This window comes from Mastigoproctus giganteus, chromosome 5, assembly GCF_048544385.1.
Source record: "Mastigoproctus giganteus isolate SK-2022 chromosome 5, ASM4854438v1, whole genome shotgun sequence".
Taxonomy (NCBI): Eukaryota; Metazoa; Arthropoda; class Arachnida; order Uropygi; family Thelyphonidae; genus Mastigoproctus; species Mastigoproctus giganteus.
The window spans coordinates 89924374-89943806 of record NC_143579.1 but is presented as its reverse complement, the minus strand read 5'-3'; the positions used below and the strand labels follow the sequence as shown (position 1 = coordinate 89943806).

General features: G+C 36.0%; 1 protein-coding gene across 1 annotated transcript in view; it reads left to right on the top strand.

The window, feature by feature from the left end:
- The window catches only part of LOC150085551 (sodium-dependent proline transporter-like), a 57677-nt gene extending 38588 nt beyond the window's left edge, over positions 1–19089 (top strand). The window contains exons 11-16 of the mRNA XM_090373337.1: positions 259–371; positions 1926–2054; positions 4679–4778; positions 11537–11637; positions 13248–13403; positions 18918–19089. Coding sequence (XP_090229463.1) covers positions 259–371; positions 1926–2054; positions 4679–4778; positions 11537–11637; positions 13248–13403; positions 18918–19079 — 761 coding nt within the window. The 3' untranslated portion in view covers positions 19080–19089. The remainder of the gene's footprint in view (positions 1–258; positions 372–1925; positions 2055–4678; positions 4779–11536; positions 11638–13247; positions 13404–18917) is intronic.
- The last annotated feature ends 344 nt before the right edge of the window (positions 19090–19433 follow it).

Sequence of the window (19433 nt, the reverse complement as noted above, 5' to 3'; positions counted from 1 at the left end):
AGGTAGAAGCAAAAAATCATACTGAACAATACTAAAATTTACTTTTTTTTTTTAATTGAAGGATGTTTCTTGTTGAAGCGTAAAATCTTAAATACTCTGATGTAGGCTGTATCAAAGTTGTACATCAGTAGGGCAAACAGTTTTTTTTTTTTTTGGACGATTAAGATTTCCTACACTATTACATATTTATTTACACATAGGTTTGTATAAATTAATATATCGTAATTAAGTTTTTTTTTTCTCTCCTCCCCCTTATAGGACAAGGATTGGCTTTCGTTGTTTATCCAGAGGCTTTGTCAAAACTGTGGACCCCACAATTGTGGGCGGTGCTCTTTTTCTTAATGTTATTTCTTCTCGGACTGGACAGTGAGGTAAGCTAAGCAATAGAACTTCTAATTACTGTATTTTAATACAACTGCATCAATTATAAAAATATTGGTTAAACTAAAATGTTTGGATCAAATGACCAGTGTTAATTGTCTGACGGCACCAGGGGTTCCCCCCCCCATATCCGCTGGATTAAATGACAAATCCGCCTTTCTTTTTAATCTTAACAGCTCCACGCTTTAAATGCTTAAATGATAATTCACAAGTTGTGACCAGCCACCGAGTAGTCCCAGCACTACTTGACCATGTGATTACTAAATATAAATAAGATCTTTATTGTACAGTTCACCGGTACACGCAGGTACCACGACCATACAATACCCTTCACGGCACCATGCCAGGGGTTATGTTCTTACATTCTCTATCTTTTAAATCCCTCAGGCCTTGTGCGATTGTCCCGGAATATAAACAATCTATTTATCAATTAGGTTGAATAATGACTATAGTTCGCTAAATCGCTTTTAAGTTGTGGGCCTTAAAAAAAAGTAGTCTTACTAAATGAAAAGTCTGCTATTTATGGACGAATTTTTGAAAGTTCCTTCGGTCATCGACTTGGTTCCAACTTGGAGCTTTTCGAACAACAGGCAGGCATAACATCAAGCAGCAGACCCCAAAGTCGCATATTTAAAAAATTGAAATGCCAAAGTACTTCAGTGTTGAATGAAAATGAGTATATACATTTTCTAGCCTCCTACCTAAACAGTCGCCTCCAATTAGAATATTGGTTACTAAAATGGATGAACAGAGTTGAGGAGGTAGTCAACCCTGTCACTATTTCCAGGTAAATCCTCCAAAAAAATCTTGGCACAACTCCCTGTACACAGCTGATGCTGCAAGAAAAATATCTTCAAGGTTCATAACAGACAAAATATACTCCAATTGTTATCAGCTTTAATCTCTGAACCTAAGAAGGCAAGAAGAGATCTTGACTAGCGCCCACCGCTTCGGGTAACCTATGAAAATACTGCCAAGATAAGCTTTAGAGGAAGTAAAATCTTGAAGAGCTCTTATCAGCTGATGAACCTCTGAAGCGCAGAATTTCATGAAGGATGCCTGCATACCCGAATGTTCGCCTTCCTATCCGAATGGCCGTCAAGGAGGAAGTCTAAACTTGAGAATAAGCATTCAATAATAAATATCAATCTTTTTAAAAATAACTGATTATTAGCCTCTATGCGTCTAGAAATAGTTCATATATAATTTCAACGTTTTATATATAATTCAACTGCTAATATAAAATTTTCTCGGGTCAAGTCTGCATGTATTTATGTAATTTGATGTATATGAGGGTAACACGCACGTCAGATCGCAAATAATGGCTTCTCGCACGTCGGTCCCCTCCCCTTCCCGGAGTGGTCCACATTTTGTGGATAAACAGATATTGACAGAAAAAAAAGTTCTACAACTGGGTTATTAGAAATAAGTACGGTCATTATGCATTTTTTTGTTTGTTTTGTTAAAGAATATGAATTGTACATAATACGCGCGAGATAACAAATGAACTAATAAATTCCAAACCCTTTTTTTTTTTTTCATAGTTTGCTCTCCTCGAGAACTTTCTGACTGCAGTCTACGATGAATTTCCGAAGTGCCGCAAGTACAAAACGTATATAACCCTTGCTGCTTGTATAGCTTGTTTTCTGCTCGGACTTCCATGTGTTACTCAGGTATGTTAATTCTCGGATTAGTTCTACTATTCGGATTGTAGATATAATAACAGTACTTAAACTTTTAATCATTTACAATTAATAAACGATACCATAAGGAAATCTTAAAATTTGAGAAAGGAGTTCGACACGGAGACACCTCCGAAGTTGTTTACTGCTGAACTTGAAGACACTTTCAGAAGATTGGACTGGTCGCAGAAAGGAATCAATGTGAATGGAGGGTACCTAAAACCATTTACGATTTGCAAGTGACATTGTGATCATAATCCACGATCCCAAAGAATTATAGGAAAATCTTAATCAGTTATGCAGAGTTTGTAAGGCTTTCGGATTGAATATGGTTAAAACAAAAGCAATGATAAACAAGTATGCCACAGGAAGGAATATAATCATTGAAGGAGCAGTAATTGAAAAGGTGGATTCATAAATTGGACAAGTCATTAGCTGTAATAATGTAAATGGGTCGAAAGTCAAGAGAAGAATGAATTTCGGATGGTAGCATTCAAGAAGTATAGTCACATACAGAGGAGCAATATACCAATTTCTCTGAAACGTAAAATGATGAACTAATGTATACTCCACACAATGACTTCTGGAAGAGAAGCTGAAACTACACAACGAAGACTGGAACGAATTATATTAGGAATCAGACGCTTGGATAAGAGGAGAAACACGTGGATTAGGCAGCAAACTCAAGAAAAGGACATTTCTTATTAAAATTAGAACTGAAATGGACTTAGACCGGACATAACTCGAAGACATGATGACAGATGGATTAAGAAAATAACAGAATGGCACCCAAGAGGAACTAAAAGAAAACCGTGGAAGACAACGGAGATGGACAGATGAAATTCAAGAGTTCGTGGGCAATGAATGGATGGCCATTTGCACAAAACAGAAGGAACTGGAAAGTTGCTGTAGAGGCCTTCCCCCTGCAGTGTATTGAAAATTGGCTGATGATGATGACCATAATGAAATGCCTAACTGGGATACAAAATTGCATTTGCACCAAAGAAAATTCGCATTACTGCTGTGGCGCTTTTGTCTAATTTAAACTGTATATGAATTCTGATGTGATTTACTAAAAGACTGACAAATGCATTTTTCACTGGCAGGAATCGCTTGCCAATCAATCATCAATTTCATGATTCCTTTGGTTGGTACTGTGATACGCAGAGCGGATAATTATCATAACATTTATTTTCACTCGTGTACATCGGAATATAATATTAATTGCTATATGTCAACTGAAAACGGAAGAAACTTGTTCCTATTTAGCACTTTTTAGTGAATTCCCCTAACCTAACTAGATAAAACACTTTAATATTATAGGATTGCGAGAAAGGGTATCAGCTTCCGAGTTTCATCGGGTTAAACCAAGAAATATATTTAATTTATGATATAGTTTAAGGTTACAAAAACGATGGTGGAAAGAGAAAATTCTTAAAATAAATCGTACATTATAGAAAAAAGGCAATTACAACGTTTAGCGATGGTTACGGAATAGAAAAGCACAATTAAATATTATTTTATTTATTATTATTTATTTTATTTATTTATTTATTTATTTTTTTTTTTTTTCAAAATTTGTTACAGCTAAATGTTTAGCATTTATGCTAAATGAAGGCGAAATTAGAAATGTTGAAGATATCTTCAACATTCTTAGGCAGAATAGTTATGTTTGCTGCTATCAAAAAACACTCCTTAATGCCAACTTGCATTGCCATATATTGCTTGCTTAGCATCGGGCCTTAAGACCCAGAATTAAGATTATACCACTTTCCTTGGCAACTTAATTATAATTTTCAAGGCAATTATTAACGAGGACGGTAAGTTACGCATCCCACCCCCCTAAAGGTATTTAAACACTATGGAATAATGTTTCCCGTGACCAAAATATATATCTCGAAAATGAAAAGCACTGCAGTGTAACCTTTCTGGTAGCCTTTTCATTTCTTATTTTAATTTCTTACCAACTATATGTTCCTTTTCTCGTGTTTTACCTGGTTATCCTACCATATATTACTACAGGCCTTATCCATTTCGTAGAATTCACTTCTGGTGTATACCGTAGATTCAATATGATTAAACAAAACCTTCTTTACACTTTCTTCATAATATATATGTATACACATTATGGCTGTAGAGTACTGCTAATGCAGTGTCCCTGATCCATAATCAACACTATCTTCATTTTTGCACTCTCCAAACTCTGATTACTTAGCTTCTTAATATTATTCTTATATATCTCAGAACTGCATGCTCTTCTTATTAAAAGAAAAAATCGAAAAGAGAGACCTATAGAAAGCTCGCTCATTTAAGAAAATCTGGATACTTGATATTAATTTTGCATTTTTAGACCCATTATTCATAAATACATGCTGTGAAGAGGTACTTTTTAACGCTACCAAGAACAAAAAACTACTGCAGTCCACATTACGCACAGGTATCGTCGGATTCTGAAACTCATTTGCTACATGATCTTAGGAGAAAATGGCAAATTTCGTTTACTTTGCTCATCTTTATGAATTGTTATTATTTCCAACACCTTCTCTAAATTTTATTTATTAATTTTATAGCAAACAGTCGGGCTATCTATTTAAACAAAATTAACTTTTATTTAGGGAGGACAGTATGTATTAAACTTGATGGATACCTACGGAGGAGGATTTGCAGTGATCTTTCTTGCTATCTGTGAACTTCTTGCTCTCATGTGGGGTTATGGTAAGTGTCTTATTTCTTTCAAATGTTATTTTGTTAATTATACGGAAAAGTTTAGCGGACTATCGGAATTTTGACTGCTAGCAATGTACTTCAATAGCTCAGTAAAGCGATAACGGTGAAATCGAAAAACACAGCAATCTGTAGTGTTTAGACTGAGTTATTTATCATTTCGAAAAACAGATTATACAAAAATATCTTATTGGCATTAGCCACTAAGACAAACTATGTAGCGTTCCATTCAAATTTAATAGCTCGGTTTCTAACTCGTTCTCTGACAAAATTATAACTTGCGTGTGATGCGCTGATATAAATACAGGTAGTTTTCGACTTTACGAGTTAATTCGTTCCTAGCGCGCGCTCGTAAAGCGGGAATTTATTTCCCGTAGACCTAATGCTAAAAATAGGGGTTACGTTCTCAACAATGAAATTAGTTGGCTAATTAGTTTGTTTAAACAATGATTGATTTATGCAAAGAAATGAAAACGTAGCCTGTAAAATCAAGCAAATTATAATAATAAGGAAATTATCTATGACTTGAATGTTTGAATAAACATTCTTTAACATTTGCAAGTCATATCATCATCGACTAAATGCACACTCGTTGATCACTCATTATTAGCTCGGCACTCGTTAGTTTGTTGCACAAGGAGTCTTCTTCAGAAACGCTTCAAGAGACGTTTGTTTCCAAGATATTCTCTTTTCTTTATAAATTTCAATAACATGCATAAGCATTTTTTAACGGAACGTACAAATTGCAACTAACACAATTTGCGCGGAGTAACAAATTTACGACCCTTAAAAAGAATGAAGAGTAGATTCTGAAATTGTGTTTTTTTTTTTTTACGATTCAAGATTTCATTTAAGGGGAAACATATTTCACCATAATAACGTAAAAAAACCCGCACAACTCCAGCTATCGGTATTTTCGCAAATGCAATAACATTGAGTTTACTACCCGTTTATAATTAGACACACTAACAGAAAAGCCCAATAAACCGGAAAGTGCGAATTGTTTTATGGTCGCGACCTCCAGAAATGTGCTTTCTAAAAATATCACAAAGGCGTTCAAAATTGGTTCTTATAACAGAACATATGATAACGATGAAAGTAGTGCATTTTAATGATTTAAATTGGTAACTAATACAGTTTTTACAATATAAAAACGACCTTTTAGAGAGTCATATAGCAAAAACTTCAACTTCAGAGGTCGTGGAACGAACTACCAAAAAACGTGTTATTGGGTTCACATTACGATATTTTCATGATAGTGGTGTGTGTCTCTGGAACGGATTAATATCGTAAAGCGGGGTACACTGTATTACCGTATTTCCCGATGTATAAGACGCACCTTAATTTTGGGGCCCGAAATTTGAAAAAAAAAAATAATAAAATAATGTATTACATAAATTATTGAACTCAAGTTTTATTCATCATAAAATTCATACAACTCCTCATCACTGACAAAACAAGCCATTTCTGAGCAGAACGTGGCAAAACGTAACCTAATATACCGGTAACAAGTGCGAAACAATGAGCGCAAAGACAAAAAGCGGAAAATGCAAGTAAAAAAAATTTACAACCACAGTATAAGACGCACCCAGTTTTTATACCCCAAATTTTTCGAAAATCGGTGCGTCTTATACATGGGGAAATACGGTATATAGCTACGAGCGTGGTTTGAAATGCGGTATTTATGAATGTTTAACATTCTTTTTTTGAAAAAAAAAAAAAAAAAAAAAACCTCGTAAAGCGAGAACTGCCTGTGTAATAAAGTTTGTAGAACGGAATCATTTAATCGTCCAATGGCTAATTTGAAGCATAAGCGGTCGCTTGGAGTCAAAAAATCTCCATACAGGACTTGCAACAAAGTACTACAAATGGATTAATGGTCATTAAATTAAAAAAAAAAAAAAAAAAATTTATTTGTTACTTTCCACACTTTCTACAAATCCTTAAAACGCTTCATGTACTAATTCAAATACGGCTGGGTGCCAGCAAAAACGTTTTTAAAAGCAATTACTTAGTCCTTTTTTATAAGCAGGTTAATTGCTTCATATTGTGGTGGTATTACGAGGAGGAAAAAAAAAAATTTCCGACGATATTTGGTGTTATTCTTTTGATATATGGCCTCTAACGACTATTGAACTTGACAAAATGGAAACATCTCTATAAATCAGAATTGCCAGTGGAAAGGGTTTTAAAGCAATGTTTTGCTATAGTCATAAAGTATAATATACAATATGTGTGCAAGGGGTAGATACACCGAAGCTCATCTATGGAAGAGCTTAAAGTTTCTTCTTGGTGTTTCTTCATACCTACCACCAAAAGTAAGTAGTCCCAAAATAAAGAATCCATCAGGATGCTGCAAGGCCCTGTTGAGTTTAACACAGAAAACTCCCTGAGTCTCTAAATGTTACTATATCCATAAGAGGTAAAACTTAATTTTAATACTGTAGCAAATTATTCTGAAGTAAATGTTAAGACCAAAGTAATACTACAATACCTCAGGTTTTTCAAAACTACGAAAAATTTAATAAACGAAAGCAAGAAAAATCCCAATTTCCTCCATAGAAATATACTGCAGTTTGTGTTTTTGTTGAAGTTTAAATTTATTTCAGTTTTACTGAAGTAGATTTTTTTCTTTTCAAGTTTATTCATTATCCTTTTTATTTTAGTTCATTCTGCGTTTATGGAACTGTTTGCTTAGTATCTGTCTTAGTCCTCAGTTTACCAATTAAATTTTAAAAAAAATGATGAAGGACATAAATACTTCTTCTATGAATGGACAGCTGAGCTGGAAGGGTTAACAAATAAAAGGATGAATATAGTAATAGAGGCATGTGATACAATAAAGCCAACGTTATGGGCTTATGTAGCATCAGCCAAAAAAAACCTACAACCATTCCCTCTAAATGGTTGTCCAGTTCTTCCTTGAATTCATTTAAGCCATCAACTTCCACAACGACAGATGGAAGTTTGTTCCAGCAATTAACCACCCACTGGCTAAAGGCAAATTTCCGCACATTTATTCTACAACTGCCTTTCCTCTATTTGAATTTATGCCCCCTTATATTCGTAATCTGAGCAAGTGGAAGAATCTCATCAGAATTCAGTGTGCTCAATCCATTCAAGGCCTTATACACCTCAATCAGATCGCCTCGCAGGTGCCTAGTCTCCAGCCGCTGCAATTTGCAGAACTTGGGCCTCTCTTGGTAAGAGGACCCAATTCATTCCTCTCACCAATCTTGTTGCCTTTCTCTGTACACGCTCAAGCAAATCTACATTCTTCCTAAAATGAGGCCTTCAGACCTGTACGCAGCACTCAAGGCGTGGCCTGGTCATTGTCTTATATAAAGGGATAACACCTCCCTTTCCCTGCTAGCAAAATTCCTGTATATCATTGACAAAACCCCATGACCTGCTCTTGCAGCCTGTCTGCATTGCTCAGAAAACTTCATATCTGACTGCACTCCCAGGTCTTTCATTTTCTACCACCCTAAGTGTAATACCACACAGTTGATACGTTCCTCTGGGATTACTTCTACCCATATGCAGTACTTTGAATGAATTTGTCAATGTTTAACTTCAGTTGCCACTTCTCAGTCCATTTCCACAACTTATCTAGATCCTTTTGCAATAGCACACTGCCATTAATATCATTAACAACCCTGCCAACCTTTGTATCATCTGCAAACTTCGACACTAAGCCTGATATACCTTCATCAATATCATTGATAAATATACAAAACAACAGTGGGCCCAACACCGAACCCTGTGGAACTCCAGTAATAACATTAGTAAACGAAGAGCAGCGCCAGTGATTACCACCCTCTGTCATCTCTCACTGAACCATCCTTTTATCCATTTTAGAAACTTACCCTTAATACCATTCTACTCCAATTTGTACAGCAGTCTTTCAAGCGCAACAGTGTCAAAAGCTTTCCTGAAATCCAAGTACTGTATATGATATCGAAATTATTTTTTGCATCCAGTTCCTTTGTAACCACATCATTGTATCCAATCAAATTTGTCAGACAAAGCTTTCCCATAACAAATCTATGCTGTGCCTAGATGATCCTGCATATGTTCCTTAACCTGTGACTCCATTATTTTACCCGGAACAGAAGTTAAACTAACTGGTCTGTAATTACTCGTGTCACCCTTTGTGAATTGGGGACACATTTGCACATCTCCAGTCCAATCCATGGAGACCTCAGAGTGCAAAGAAGCTTTCATAATTATGGCAAAGGGTTTGCTTAGTTCCTTTACCGCATCCTTTAATATTACTGGATAGATCCCATTTACCCCAGGTGCCTTTCTTGTGTTTAACTTCAACAATTTCTCCTCCACTTTGCTCTCAGTTATTACAAAATCATTAAGCAGTCTCCTACAATGAGATTAACCCCACTCGACTTCTACTTGTGAGACTACCCTGAACGGTGTTGTGTATCGCTGAAAAGCACAGTGTTAGGGTCTGGTGCCACCTGTGGCTTCCCACATCTGCGCCATATGTACGTGAAGAAATACAGAACACTGTAAATGCCAGAAAAGTGTGGTGAATGCGGAATATTATGTTGGGTTCTGTTGTGTGTTCTGGCATTTGGCCGCAGGGTCCCTGATGGGACCCCACATTGCCCACAAACACCACTAGGAGGTAGCCAGGTTGCCCATTATTCTCCGGCAGGTCTCCGTCAGGGTGACCTGAGCTTTCTGAACGGAGACAAATAAAATATTTAAATAAAAATAAGGAAGAGTGCGGCAGTACACGGTGTACGGAAGAAGATGGTGGGGGGGTGTGAAAGTAAGAGTAAAGGAATGTAGGTGAAGGCATCCCCTAAGTTGACAGTGGAGCGTATGCCCCACCAGGCGAAAAGTGTATAACCCCAGAAGGATATAAAAGCCACGCAGCAAGAGTGCTGGGTGTGACCTATATTTGGCAGTGGTCAAGACCACTGGAGCCGACCCAACCATGTGGGTGAGTTAACAGGTAATCCTACCCTGTATATCCCAGGGTTAACAATTCGATGTTGGTAAAACAGTTAAGTAGAGATTTTTTTTATTTCCGATTTCAGAAAGTGCCCACGGGTTTGTATCCCTAGCTTGAGTTGGTTGTAGAGTCCTGCACCTAGCAAAGAGGTTCTGTGCGTACTCTGTTAGTAATTTTTAGTATTGTTCGTCAGAAATGAACAGGTGCTCCTGTCCTTGAGGTAGTCTGGTGACTGCCTCGAAGATAATCATAAATTGGGCAGTTACAAAGAAGATGGTCCCAATCTTAAATTTCTCCACACATACAGTAGGGGTTATTAATGATTCCCAAGGTTATGATTTATAGAGCAGTGTCCAGTTATATGTGCAGGAGAGAACCAAAGCAGCGACTTTGGATAAACAAGTTTGACGTCCGGGATGAATTTCTTAGTTATTATGCCCTTGTCTATCTCTTCCCGAGATGGTAGCTGGAATGCCCCGCGATAAGCAGTAATGCAATCCTCGACGGATAACATGCAAGTCAAGCGGAGTACACCCGCAAGAACCTGGAGGGCGGGAAAGCTTACTGTGAAGCAGGCCCTGGTAATGGCGAACAATATACTCCGCTGAATTGTTTCTAGTTTGCGTTTATTGCGAACAATTATTGCTCTATGGTATAAAATCCTGGATCCGTATGTAATAACAGGGAGGAATGTAGCTTTATACAGGAGTTTGAGTGTTCTCCGGTTTAGTCCCCAGTCACACCTGCTTACTCGAACGGTTAGGGCTGCATAATTTCTGATTTTGACTTCAAGGTATGAGAGGTGCGGGAAGAAGAGCTTCGAATCCAGGATAATACCCAGGTGTCTTAGGGAGGTTACCAGCTTGATGGTTTTCCTTGTACCTTGATCTGAGGAGGCTTTGATATTTGCAGGGTGCCCTTGAGAAGTATGGATTGTGTCTTCTGTAGGGAAACCCAGAGCTTGTGTAGAGTCGCCCAGTCTTGTGAGATCTGTAGTGCTTGATTGCCAGTGACCTCGAGAGCTGCTCTGGTGTCCGCTGCGATTGAGATGGTAATATCATCCGCGAATGCTTGGATAGTAACAGGGCCCAGATCCAGGCCAAGTAACTCGACGAGGACGACGTTCCAGAGGAACAGGCCGAGGACTGAGCCCTGTGGACAATCTCTGTAGATAGATTTGGCGAGTTTCTGGTATGGTGAGGAGGTGATCTTCCTGTTAGAAAGGTAACTTTGTATCACTTATATAAATTGGCTGGTATGCATGCCAGTCTTAGCCTGCGAAAAATGCTTGGCCACCAGAGCATGGCAAAGTCAATGGTTATGAGGAGGAAGTATTTGTAATTAGTGTTAGCTGCAGCTTTGGTTATTTGGTAGAGAGCGTCCTCTGTGCAGGAAATAAAAACAAGAGTGACGTTTTCCCAGAAGTTACATTTCAGAACGTTTGTCATTTAGTTCGCCGCTGTAAAAAGTGCCTAGAAATAAAGGGACAATTAAAACATCAGGGCTAATTCGCTATGTGCCATGAACTATTGCTTCTGTATACATCCAATAATAATAATAGTTTGAGATGTAATTTTTATTTCCTAAAATGTGTGTATATCTTTTTGGGACACGATATAATTTATTTTTATATCAAATGGGCCTCTAAAATGCTAATTCGCCCATGATCATATCCTACAGATGTATCAGATGATTCAATAATAAGTCTTTAGTAAGAAACAGCAGGCAGATTTTATATATGAAATATACTTAAAATGGCTTTTTTTATTAGGTGTAAATCGGTTTTGTGATGACCTGGAATTCATGCTTGGTTATCGTCCTAACATTATCTGGAAAGCATGCTGGGCTGTGATTGCTCCTGTGGTACTAACGGTAAGTTTTCTGTTATGAAAGTTGTATTTTTTAAGTATAATTGGCCAAACGTATTTATTTAAGCAGGTCTATATAGAACTCTAAAATTTTAAACCTTTCCAAAAATAATTAAACTCACAAATTTTAAAATATTTAATCATAAATTTCAACTTAATACAGTTATTCAAAGACCGGTTATCCGAAGTTTCAATTAAGCGATTCCCCCCCCCCCCACCACCACCACCCCATAGTAATAAAAATCATCATGATTTCACTCGTAAAGCATTATGAAAGAATAGCTTCTTGTTTAACACCAACTGCAATACCTAAAATCTTTGCCGTAAAAACAAGACTATGAAATTCGACATTACATAAATTACTGCAAATTAAAAATTTGTAATATCAATTTTTATGAACATAGGACTGTCTGAACAAAGATTCAGGCGATCCAGATTAATACATTTTGAGAGATGAATGAAAAATATCTGTAAGTTGCATTTTTAAATATTAATCAGACAGGCTGAAAATGAACTGGGGTATTGTGAATACTCTAAGGAAACCGAGCTAGTGAAATCTTTAATTCCCCTCAGTTTGATAATACAAGGACTGTTCAATAAATAATAATCAGAATTTTTCATTAACGATTGTACTGATTGCTGTTTCCAGCTGAGCTGCGGAATTAAAGACCAAACCAAGTTGCTTCGAATAGCAACTGCGCAGTTCTCAAATTTTCTGTCTCAAGAAAACATCAGCTGAAGCATGGAAAATGTTAAGAGGCTGATGAATTCATCCTTATGCTGCCATATGACACAGCTATCAGGTGGTTTAGAATGTTTAAAAATGGACGTGATTTAATCACAAAAATCGGCGGTCCTGGAGTCCCAACCACTGATTCGCCACAGACCATTTGTATATGACATGTTTCTGCACTGGGTTCCAAGATTTATCACACTTGAAAACAGCAAGTTTGCAATTAGCTGCAACGGATGGTTATTGAAGATTGTGGTTCTGTACCAAGTAATAACAGCGGATGAGACGTGGCTCCATTCCGACTTAGAGTAAGCAACAAAGCTCTGTTTGTTTGTTTGAAAACTACCAGCAGAATATGGATAGTTAATAAAGGCATGTTATGAAAAAAAATTATGTTCAATCTTTATTGAACAGCCCTTCTAGATGGTAGAATTTGAATGCGAACTAATTAGCTTGTTGAAAATTATAGAAATTTTCAGAGGAAAATACACGAATATCTTTCACGCAGAAATCAACAGCAATTATTTTCAAGCTATGTAAGTACTATATGTACAGTACATAAAACTGTAAACAAAAATGAAAATTAATGTAATTTCACCTGTTTACCTTTCATAGTTTATAAATCAATTATGAGAACCGCCCCTTAGTTCCAAATGTCTTGGACAACCGCAATTCAATTTCACTAAATTGTGCTATATATTTTCCGTTTTTTGTCTTATCTGCTTTACAATCATCTTTTAAAACTAAACCGCAAATCAAATTAAATAACTAATCATAATTAGAAATTAACTGCTACACTAAACTCGAGTGCAAGGTATTTATTTATCATTCCGGTGATCTTGAGGAAGGCATAAATAATAGTTTGATCTTTATTCTTACAGGTTATCTTCATATACAGTTTGATTGAACATAAACCTGTTAAGTACGGAGAAAAGGAGTATCCTGCCTGGGCAGATGGCATTGGATGGTTTCTGGCAATAATATCAATGGTTCAGATTCCAATATGGGCTATTATAGTTCTCTTCAAGAATAGAAAGGTAAGTATTTATTTTAACCAGTCTGAAATATTACAATGAAAAATTGAAACAATCCAGATTAAACTAATTTTAATTGTTTTTGGTTCTTTAGATTACTGATATCAGTCTTTTTATAAAAAAAAATTCTTACAAAAGATTCCAAGATGATCAACTTGCTTCCTACTGAACTCAACGGGCGTATCTTCCGCTTCTGCTGCGCTCGATTCTTAATGTGTTATTTAATTAAATGAATATCTATTTCAATTATGACGCCTTAAACGATAGCCAATTGCGGGGATTCAATTCAACTCCCATACAGGATTGATATTACAAATAATCCTCTGTTTATTTAGCTTCTGCAGCAAAATTCTATATTTTCTAAGTCCCAAGTGTCTGCTATAACGAATTATGAAAATTAAGGATGTGCTTAATGTTTCTCTAAGCAACCACAGTCTAGCTACTATATAGGACCACACGGATTGGGGGGGGGGGGGAGATAACGAGCGCGTACTTTTCAGTTTGTTCACTCCTCACTTGAGCCCGGCTACGGCAACCCGAGAGAAAAAGACAGTCAAATTCCTCAGTCTAAGGCGAGACTCTAACCCAGACTCTTTCCGAAAGAGTGCCAAGTGACTGAAACAGCTATACTAAGGCAGAGATCGCTGTGATGGAAACAGTACACAACTTGCATTCGAATCGCTCCAATCCCTATAATACACTATATTTAAAAAATGACAAGGAAGTAGTTATGAGTATCCTAATGAAAAGGGGGGGAAAAAAAGGTGGCGATTTGTAATTTAATCGCTTTTTAGCGATTAAATTGCAAACCCAAAAATTTAAAATATTCTGAAAGTTTAAGGTTCGCGTTTAAGTTCAGCGGTTCTTGCATAAAATACTGGGAAGATATCAACATCATTATGCAGATATACAAAGAATGTGCTTTATTTTATTTATTATTTTTAATTGTTAAACTTAAAACATTAAACTCTTTGTAAACTTTGAACATTTACTTATTTGGTTTTTAAGATTTGAAAATCAAAGAATGTGTAAACGGGCAAGGAAAAATTTCCTCGAGAAAATATCATGCTTCATCCAAGTCGTAGCAGAGTGGTCAATATCGAAAGTACATTAGTACAAGCGTTTGAGCTTACCGTAGTTTTAGACCACATGATGGCTAAATGCGGTGCCGAGAGAATTTTATAAACAGTTTTTTTTTATTCAAAGTGTATGAAGTCGGAAATAAATATGAAACCTCCACTATTCATGATTTTCAGCCATCAAGGTCATTCTTGAAAGTAAGAATGGTTATTATTCTCCCCTACCCGACTATGCATAATGAACATCCTCTTTCTGCAGCTGAAAGTGCAGAAGGGGCACTTCCTTCCCCCAGCCTATGACAAAAATAGCATATAAACAGCTCAAGATTAGAATTTTATGGACTGAAACTATTGAACATGGAGGATTCTAAAATGTAACTACAACCAACAACAGAGAAAGGCCCTAACTGTGAAGTTAAAGAATTTTAACGTAAAATACAAGTGTTTAAAATTTTTAGTTCATTCAATAAAAATAGGCAGTGTATATCCTACCAAGTACCAATTAATGTGTATTTGTTCAGAAATAGTTTATTTCTGATTCTAAATTTATGAAACAGCGTCAGTGTTATAACTTATGACATGGTATTTTCTTAAATTAATTGAAATGAACTTTGTATTTGCAGATTGTTCTAAAAGCATATCTGAATAATAATACAGTATTTAAATCATGTATCTCACGGAAAATGCAAATGGTGCAAGGAAGGACTGGGTTTCTGCTGCACCTGCACCGGAAATTTTTTGGGATTGAGTTGAAGTGTTAAAACTAAACAACGCGGGACACTGACAATATGCACGACGAGCACTTAGCTTGCTAACAACTATTATAATGACGATATAAGACTGCTATATATTGCATGGGTGAAAAATGTGCGGCAGTGTGAAACCAGCAAGTGCTACCAGAATTACGAAAAAGGAGACTACATTATAAACAATTTGGAGAAATTAACAGTGCGAATCGAAGATAAGAATTATTGTGCAAAGAAAAACTTCAACAACTAGATGATGCATCTAGAAATCTACTTGGATCTAGATCTTTTTAATCCGGCCCGCGGGTTAATATTGTTTTTTTACATGAAAAAAATTAAATCAAATTACGCGGTGCAATAGCCGATAGTAGAGTTGAGAATAATGACCGCACGTGGCGCTACTGGCGTCGCATATTCACATTCTGTCGTCTACGTAGAACAAATGTTTCCAACATTTCTCTGTTTTGCTTTAGCGGCGCACGTGGTATGTCACGGCGCTGTGCGGGTTTTTTTTTTTTTTTTTTCCTTTTATTTATTACCCGCCGTTTCCATGTCACCCTCAAGACCAAACATGAAGAGAAAAGTGGACTTCGAATGTCGTGCTTTTAAAGCTGAATGGAGCGTGAATTCTATTGTCATAGAAATAAATGACAAAGTATCATGTTTATTATGTAATGACACAATATACGTCGTCATTACCAAACTAAGCACAATATACAAAACTCACAGAAAATCAACGGAAGCTAAAATCGGAAAGTTTTTTTAAACGTAATGCATCATCACAACGCAATTTGTTCAAAATAAAAAAATGATAATGAAGCAGTAACTAGAGTAAGCTTAGGAATAGCTCCATTATTAGCCAAGAAAGGGAAACCATTTACCGATGGTGAATTAATTAAATCATGTTTGCTTGTGGCAGATGAAGAAATGTGTCCAGAGAAAATGGATTTGTTTCTATCTGTCAGTCCTTCGGCGAGAACAATTGTTAGAGTTGATGACATCGGGAGCCACATCAAGAGTCAATTAAAAGCCAAGGCAAAAATTTCAAGTGGTTTTCGTTGGCTCTTGATGAGTCTACAGACACTACTGATATTGCCCAATTGTTGCTGTTTATTCGAGGAGTCAATACTGAGTTTGAGGTTACTGAAGAATTAGCTTCTATGAATAGTCTGCATGGAACAACTACAGGCGAAGATATCTTCAAGGAAGTAGAGAAAACGCTAACCCAGTACAATTTGCAATGGAATCAGTTAAAATGTGTCACAACTGAAAGTGGTAAAAATATGTGTGGAACGGGGAAAGGATTGGTTGGACAAATTTTTAAGGCTTGTGAAGAAGCTAGATGTTCAAAACCTCTGGTAATTCGTTGTATTATTCACCAGCAGGCTTTTTGTGGGAAACACCTCAATCTGTCATGTGTTATTGAACCAGTTGTGTCAGCGGTTAACTTTATCCGCTCTCGTGGACTTAATCGTCAGTTTCGCGATTTTTTTTTTTTTTTTTTAATTAGAGATTGAAGCCGAATATCCTAATTTGCCCTACCATACAGCAGTTCGACGGCTCAGCAATGGAAAAGGTTTTTTTTTTTATTGAGATTTTTTGAACTCAGAGAAGCAAGAGAAATTTTTCTAAATGAGAAAAACTGCCCACAACCACTATTTAACAATGAATGGCTATGGAAATTAGCATTTGTTACAGACATCGTGGGATATCTTAACGAATTTAATTTAAAATTACAGGGGAAAACAGTGCTCATATGTGAAACGTATTCTATCGTCAAAAATTTGCATTGTTTGAAACACAAATCACATTAACCAAGTTTGACCATTTTCCATGCTGTAAAAATTTTCAAATAGCGAAATCCCCATTCCCAAAAAAATTCGCAGTGGATATATTTTCTGAACTGTAACTACAGTTACAACAGCATTTTTCGGATCTTTATGCAAGTGCAAAAGACATTTCCATATTTCAAAATCCATTTGGCTGTACAATTGAGGCGCTTCCATCAGACCTTCAATTGGAAGTGATTGATCTGCAAAATGATGATATGCTAAAGGTTAGGTTTAAAGAAATGGATCTAACCAAATTCTATAAATATCTTTCGGAAGATAAATACGGTCAATTAAAATCATATGCACGGGGATTTATATCTGTATTTGGGAGTACTTACCAATGTGAAAAGACATTTTTCGAAAATGAAATATGTAAAATCGCAATACAGATCATTATTAACGGATGACCATTTGCAAACAACTTTAATGATAGAAAGTACTAACTTCGAACTCCAGTATGATGAAATGTTATCTCAGAAAAAACAATTGCATTAGTACAAAATTTAACCAGTTCTATAATACGTTTATTAATAAATAGAAATGTTTTATTCATTTTTTTTGTAAGTGTCAGCATGTGTATAAATATGATGTAAAATATCACTTCCTAATAAAGATTTTGAACCGGCTTTTTTTTTTTTTTTTTTTGTTGCTCTTGAGTAGAATTTTTCGAGCTTGCTACCTGACCCGCCGAGCCTAAAAATTTTACGATCTGGCCCTTTTCAAAAAAAAGTTTGCAGACCCCTGATCTAGATAACATTACTGTAGTTATGTTTTTGCTGTCAAACAACTTAATTAACAAATTACAGCCGCTAGACCGGAGTATAAGTGCCACTTTGAAGGCTGACGGACGCAACTGTAACTGAACAGTGACATATAAAAGTAGCATGGCCCATGACAAAATCTGACCGGGGGAACATCCAGACAACGAATATAAACCCAGAATAGATCCTGGGAATTTTCACCAATGCTTCTAATTAATTGGAAGAGGGGATTGTTTGTCATTGTGAGATAATTAATTGCGACTACAAAGTACTTCCCAGGAAACTTCACTCCAGGATCATAAAAATGGGCCTGAAGATGGGATACAGTGAGTTCCCGAAACGTAACAGAATTGCTTAAGTGGTTGGCACTGAGGTGTTCCTGTCGTTGAAATTGTAACATTTCAATAATAACTTACTTCAATTGCACGTGATGCAGTAGTGTAGTCTCAATTAATTTTTCCAATGAGTCCATATTTTTACACAACTAAGTACAGATGGAACAAATTAACCAACAATTAAATTGAGTAACAGCATCTCGCAAGAATGCACAAGTTTGTAACAAATTTTTATTTCAACAGAAAAATGTTTCCATTTAAGTCATACTTTCTAAGAATGCACCCCTATCATAAATCAGTACTACCTGTACAAAATTTATATTCAACACTAAGTACGATTATTACCTGAGCACTGATGATATTTGCGTAGCTGAGTGATCAACTAAAGAGTGTAGTAGTTTGAGTTGCTAGTGATTCGAGCTCAGATAACCGCTAAATACATAATACAGTATCTATGTCAAATTGATTGATTTTAAATGTAATCTTTGACCAATGCAGTCGTGCCAGAGTATAAACAGAATTTTTATTTTCTTTTTAAAAAGAGCCCAGGCCGTGATGGCACGTTACCACAATTCAATGAGTTAAAATTTATAGTTTACAATGACACAACAAACCAACTAAAACTATAAGTATAAAGTATCAAAGTCATTTGTCTGTACTTTTATCAAACTTCTAGTTGTACATATCAATAACTGCTGTACATTGAATTAACATCATCGCTTATTTAATATTCAACATATTAAAAAAAAACTTTCTCATTTCAGAATCTCAGGAAGGCTGTTATTCCCTCATCACGCTGGGGCCCAGGAGACCCTATAGCTAGACAGGAATACATGAAAACTAGCAGTTCGCGCCTGGAATTTATCGAAGACTACAAAATGGGCGTTAGCAATCCAGCATTAGAAGATACATCTATAAGATTTTGAAATATCTACGATGTTGTAAATATTTATAAATTATACCAAATTTTTCTTATTTTAATGCTGCCTTTTTAGCATTAAGATAGGGAACAGACTTATTTTTATAACACATCTTTGACTTTACAACACCGAGCTCTTTTTGAGCTGTTATGTACAAAGTATTTATGACTCTGTTAAGTATTACTCTGTTAAGTAATCCATGAATTTTCGGTTGAAATTAAGAGAAAAGAAATGTGACATGGGCAATCCTTAGTTAGCTTAATGTAATTGTTGAAAGTGGCAACAACGTGGAAAACTGCTTAAATCATTTTTATATATATTTATACGTCGGAAATTATTTTTTTATGAATCAGACATTCA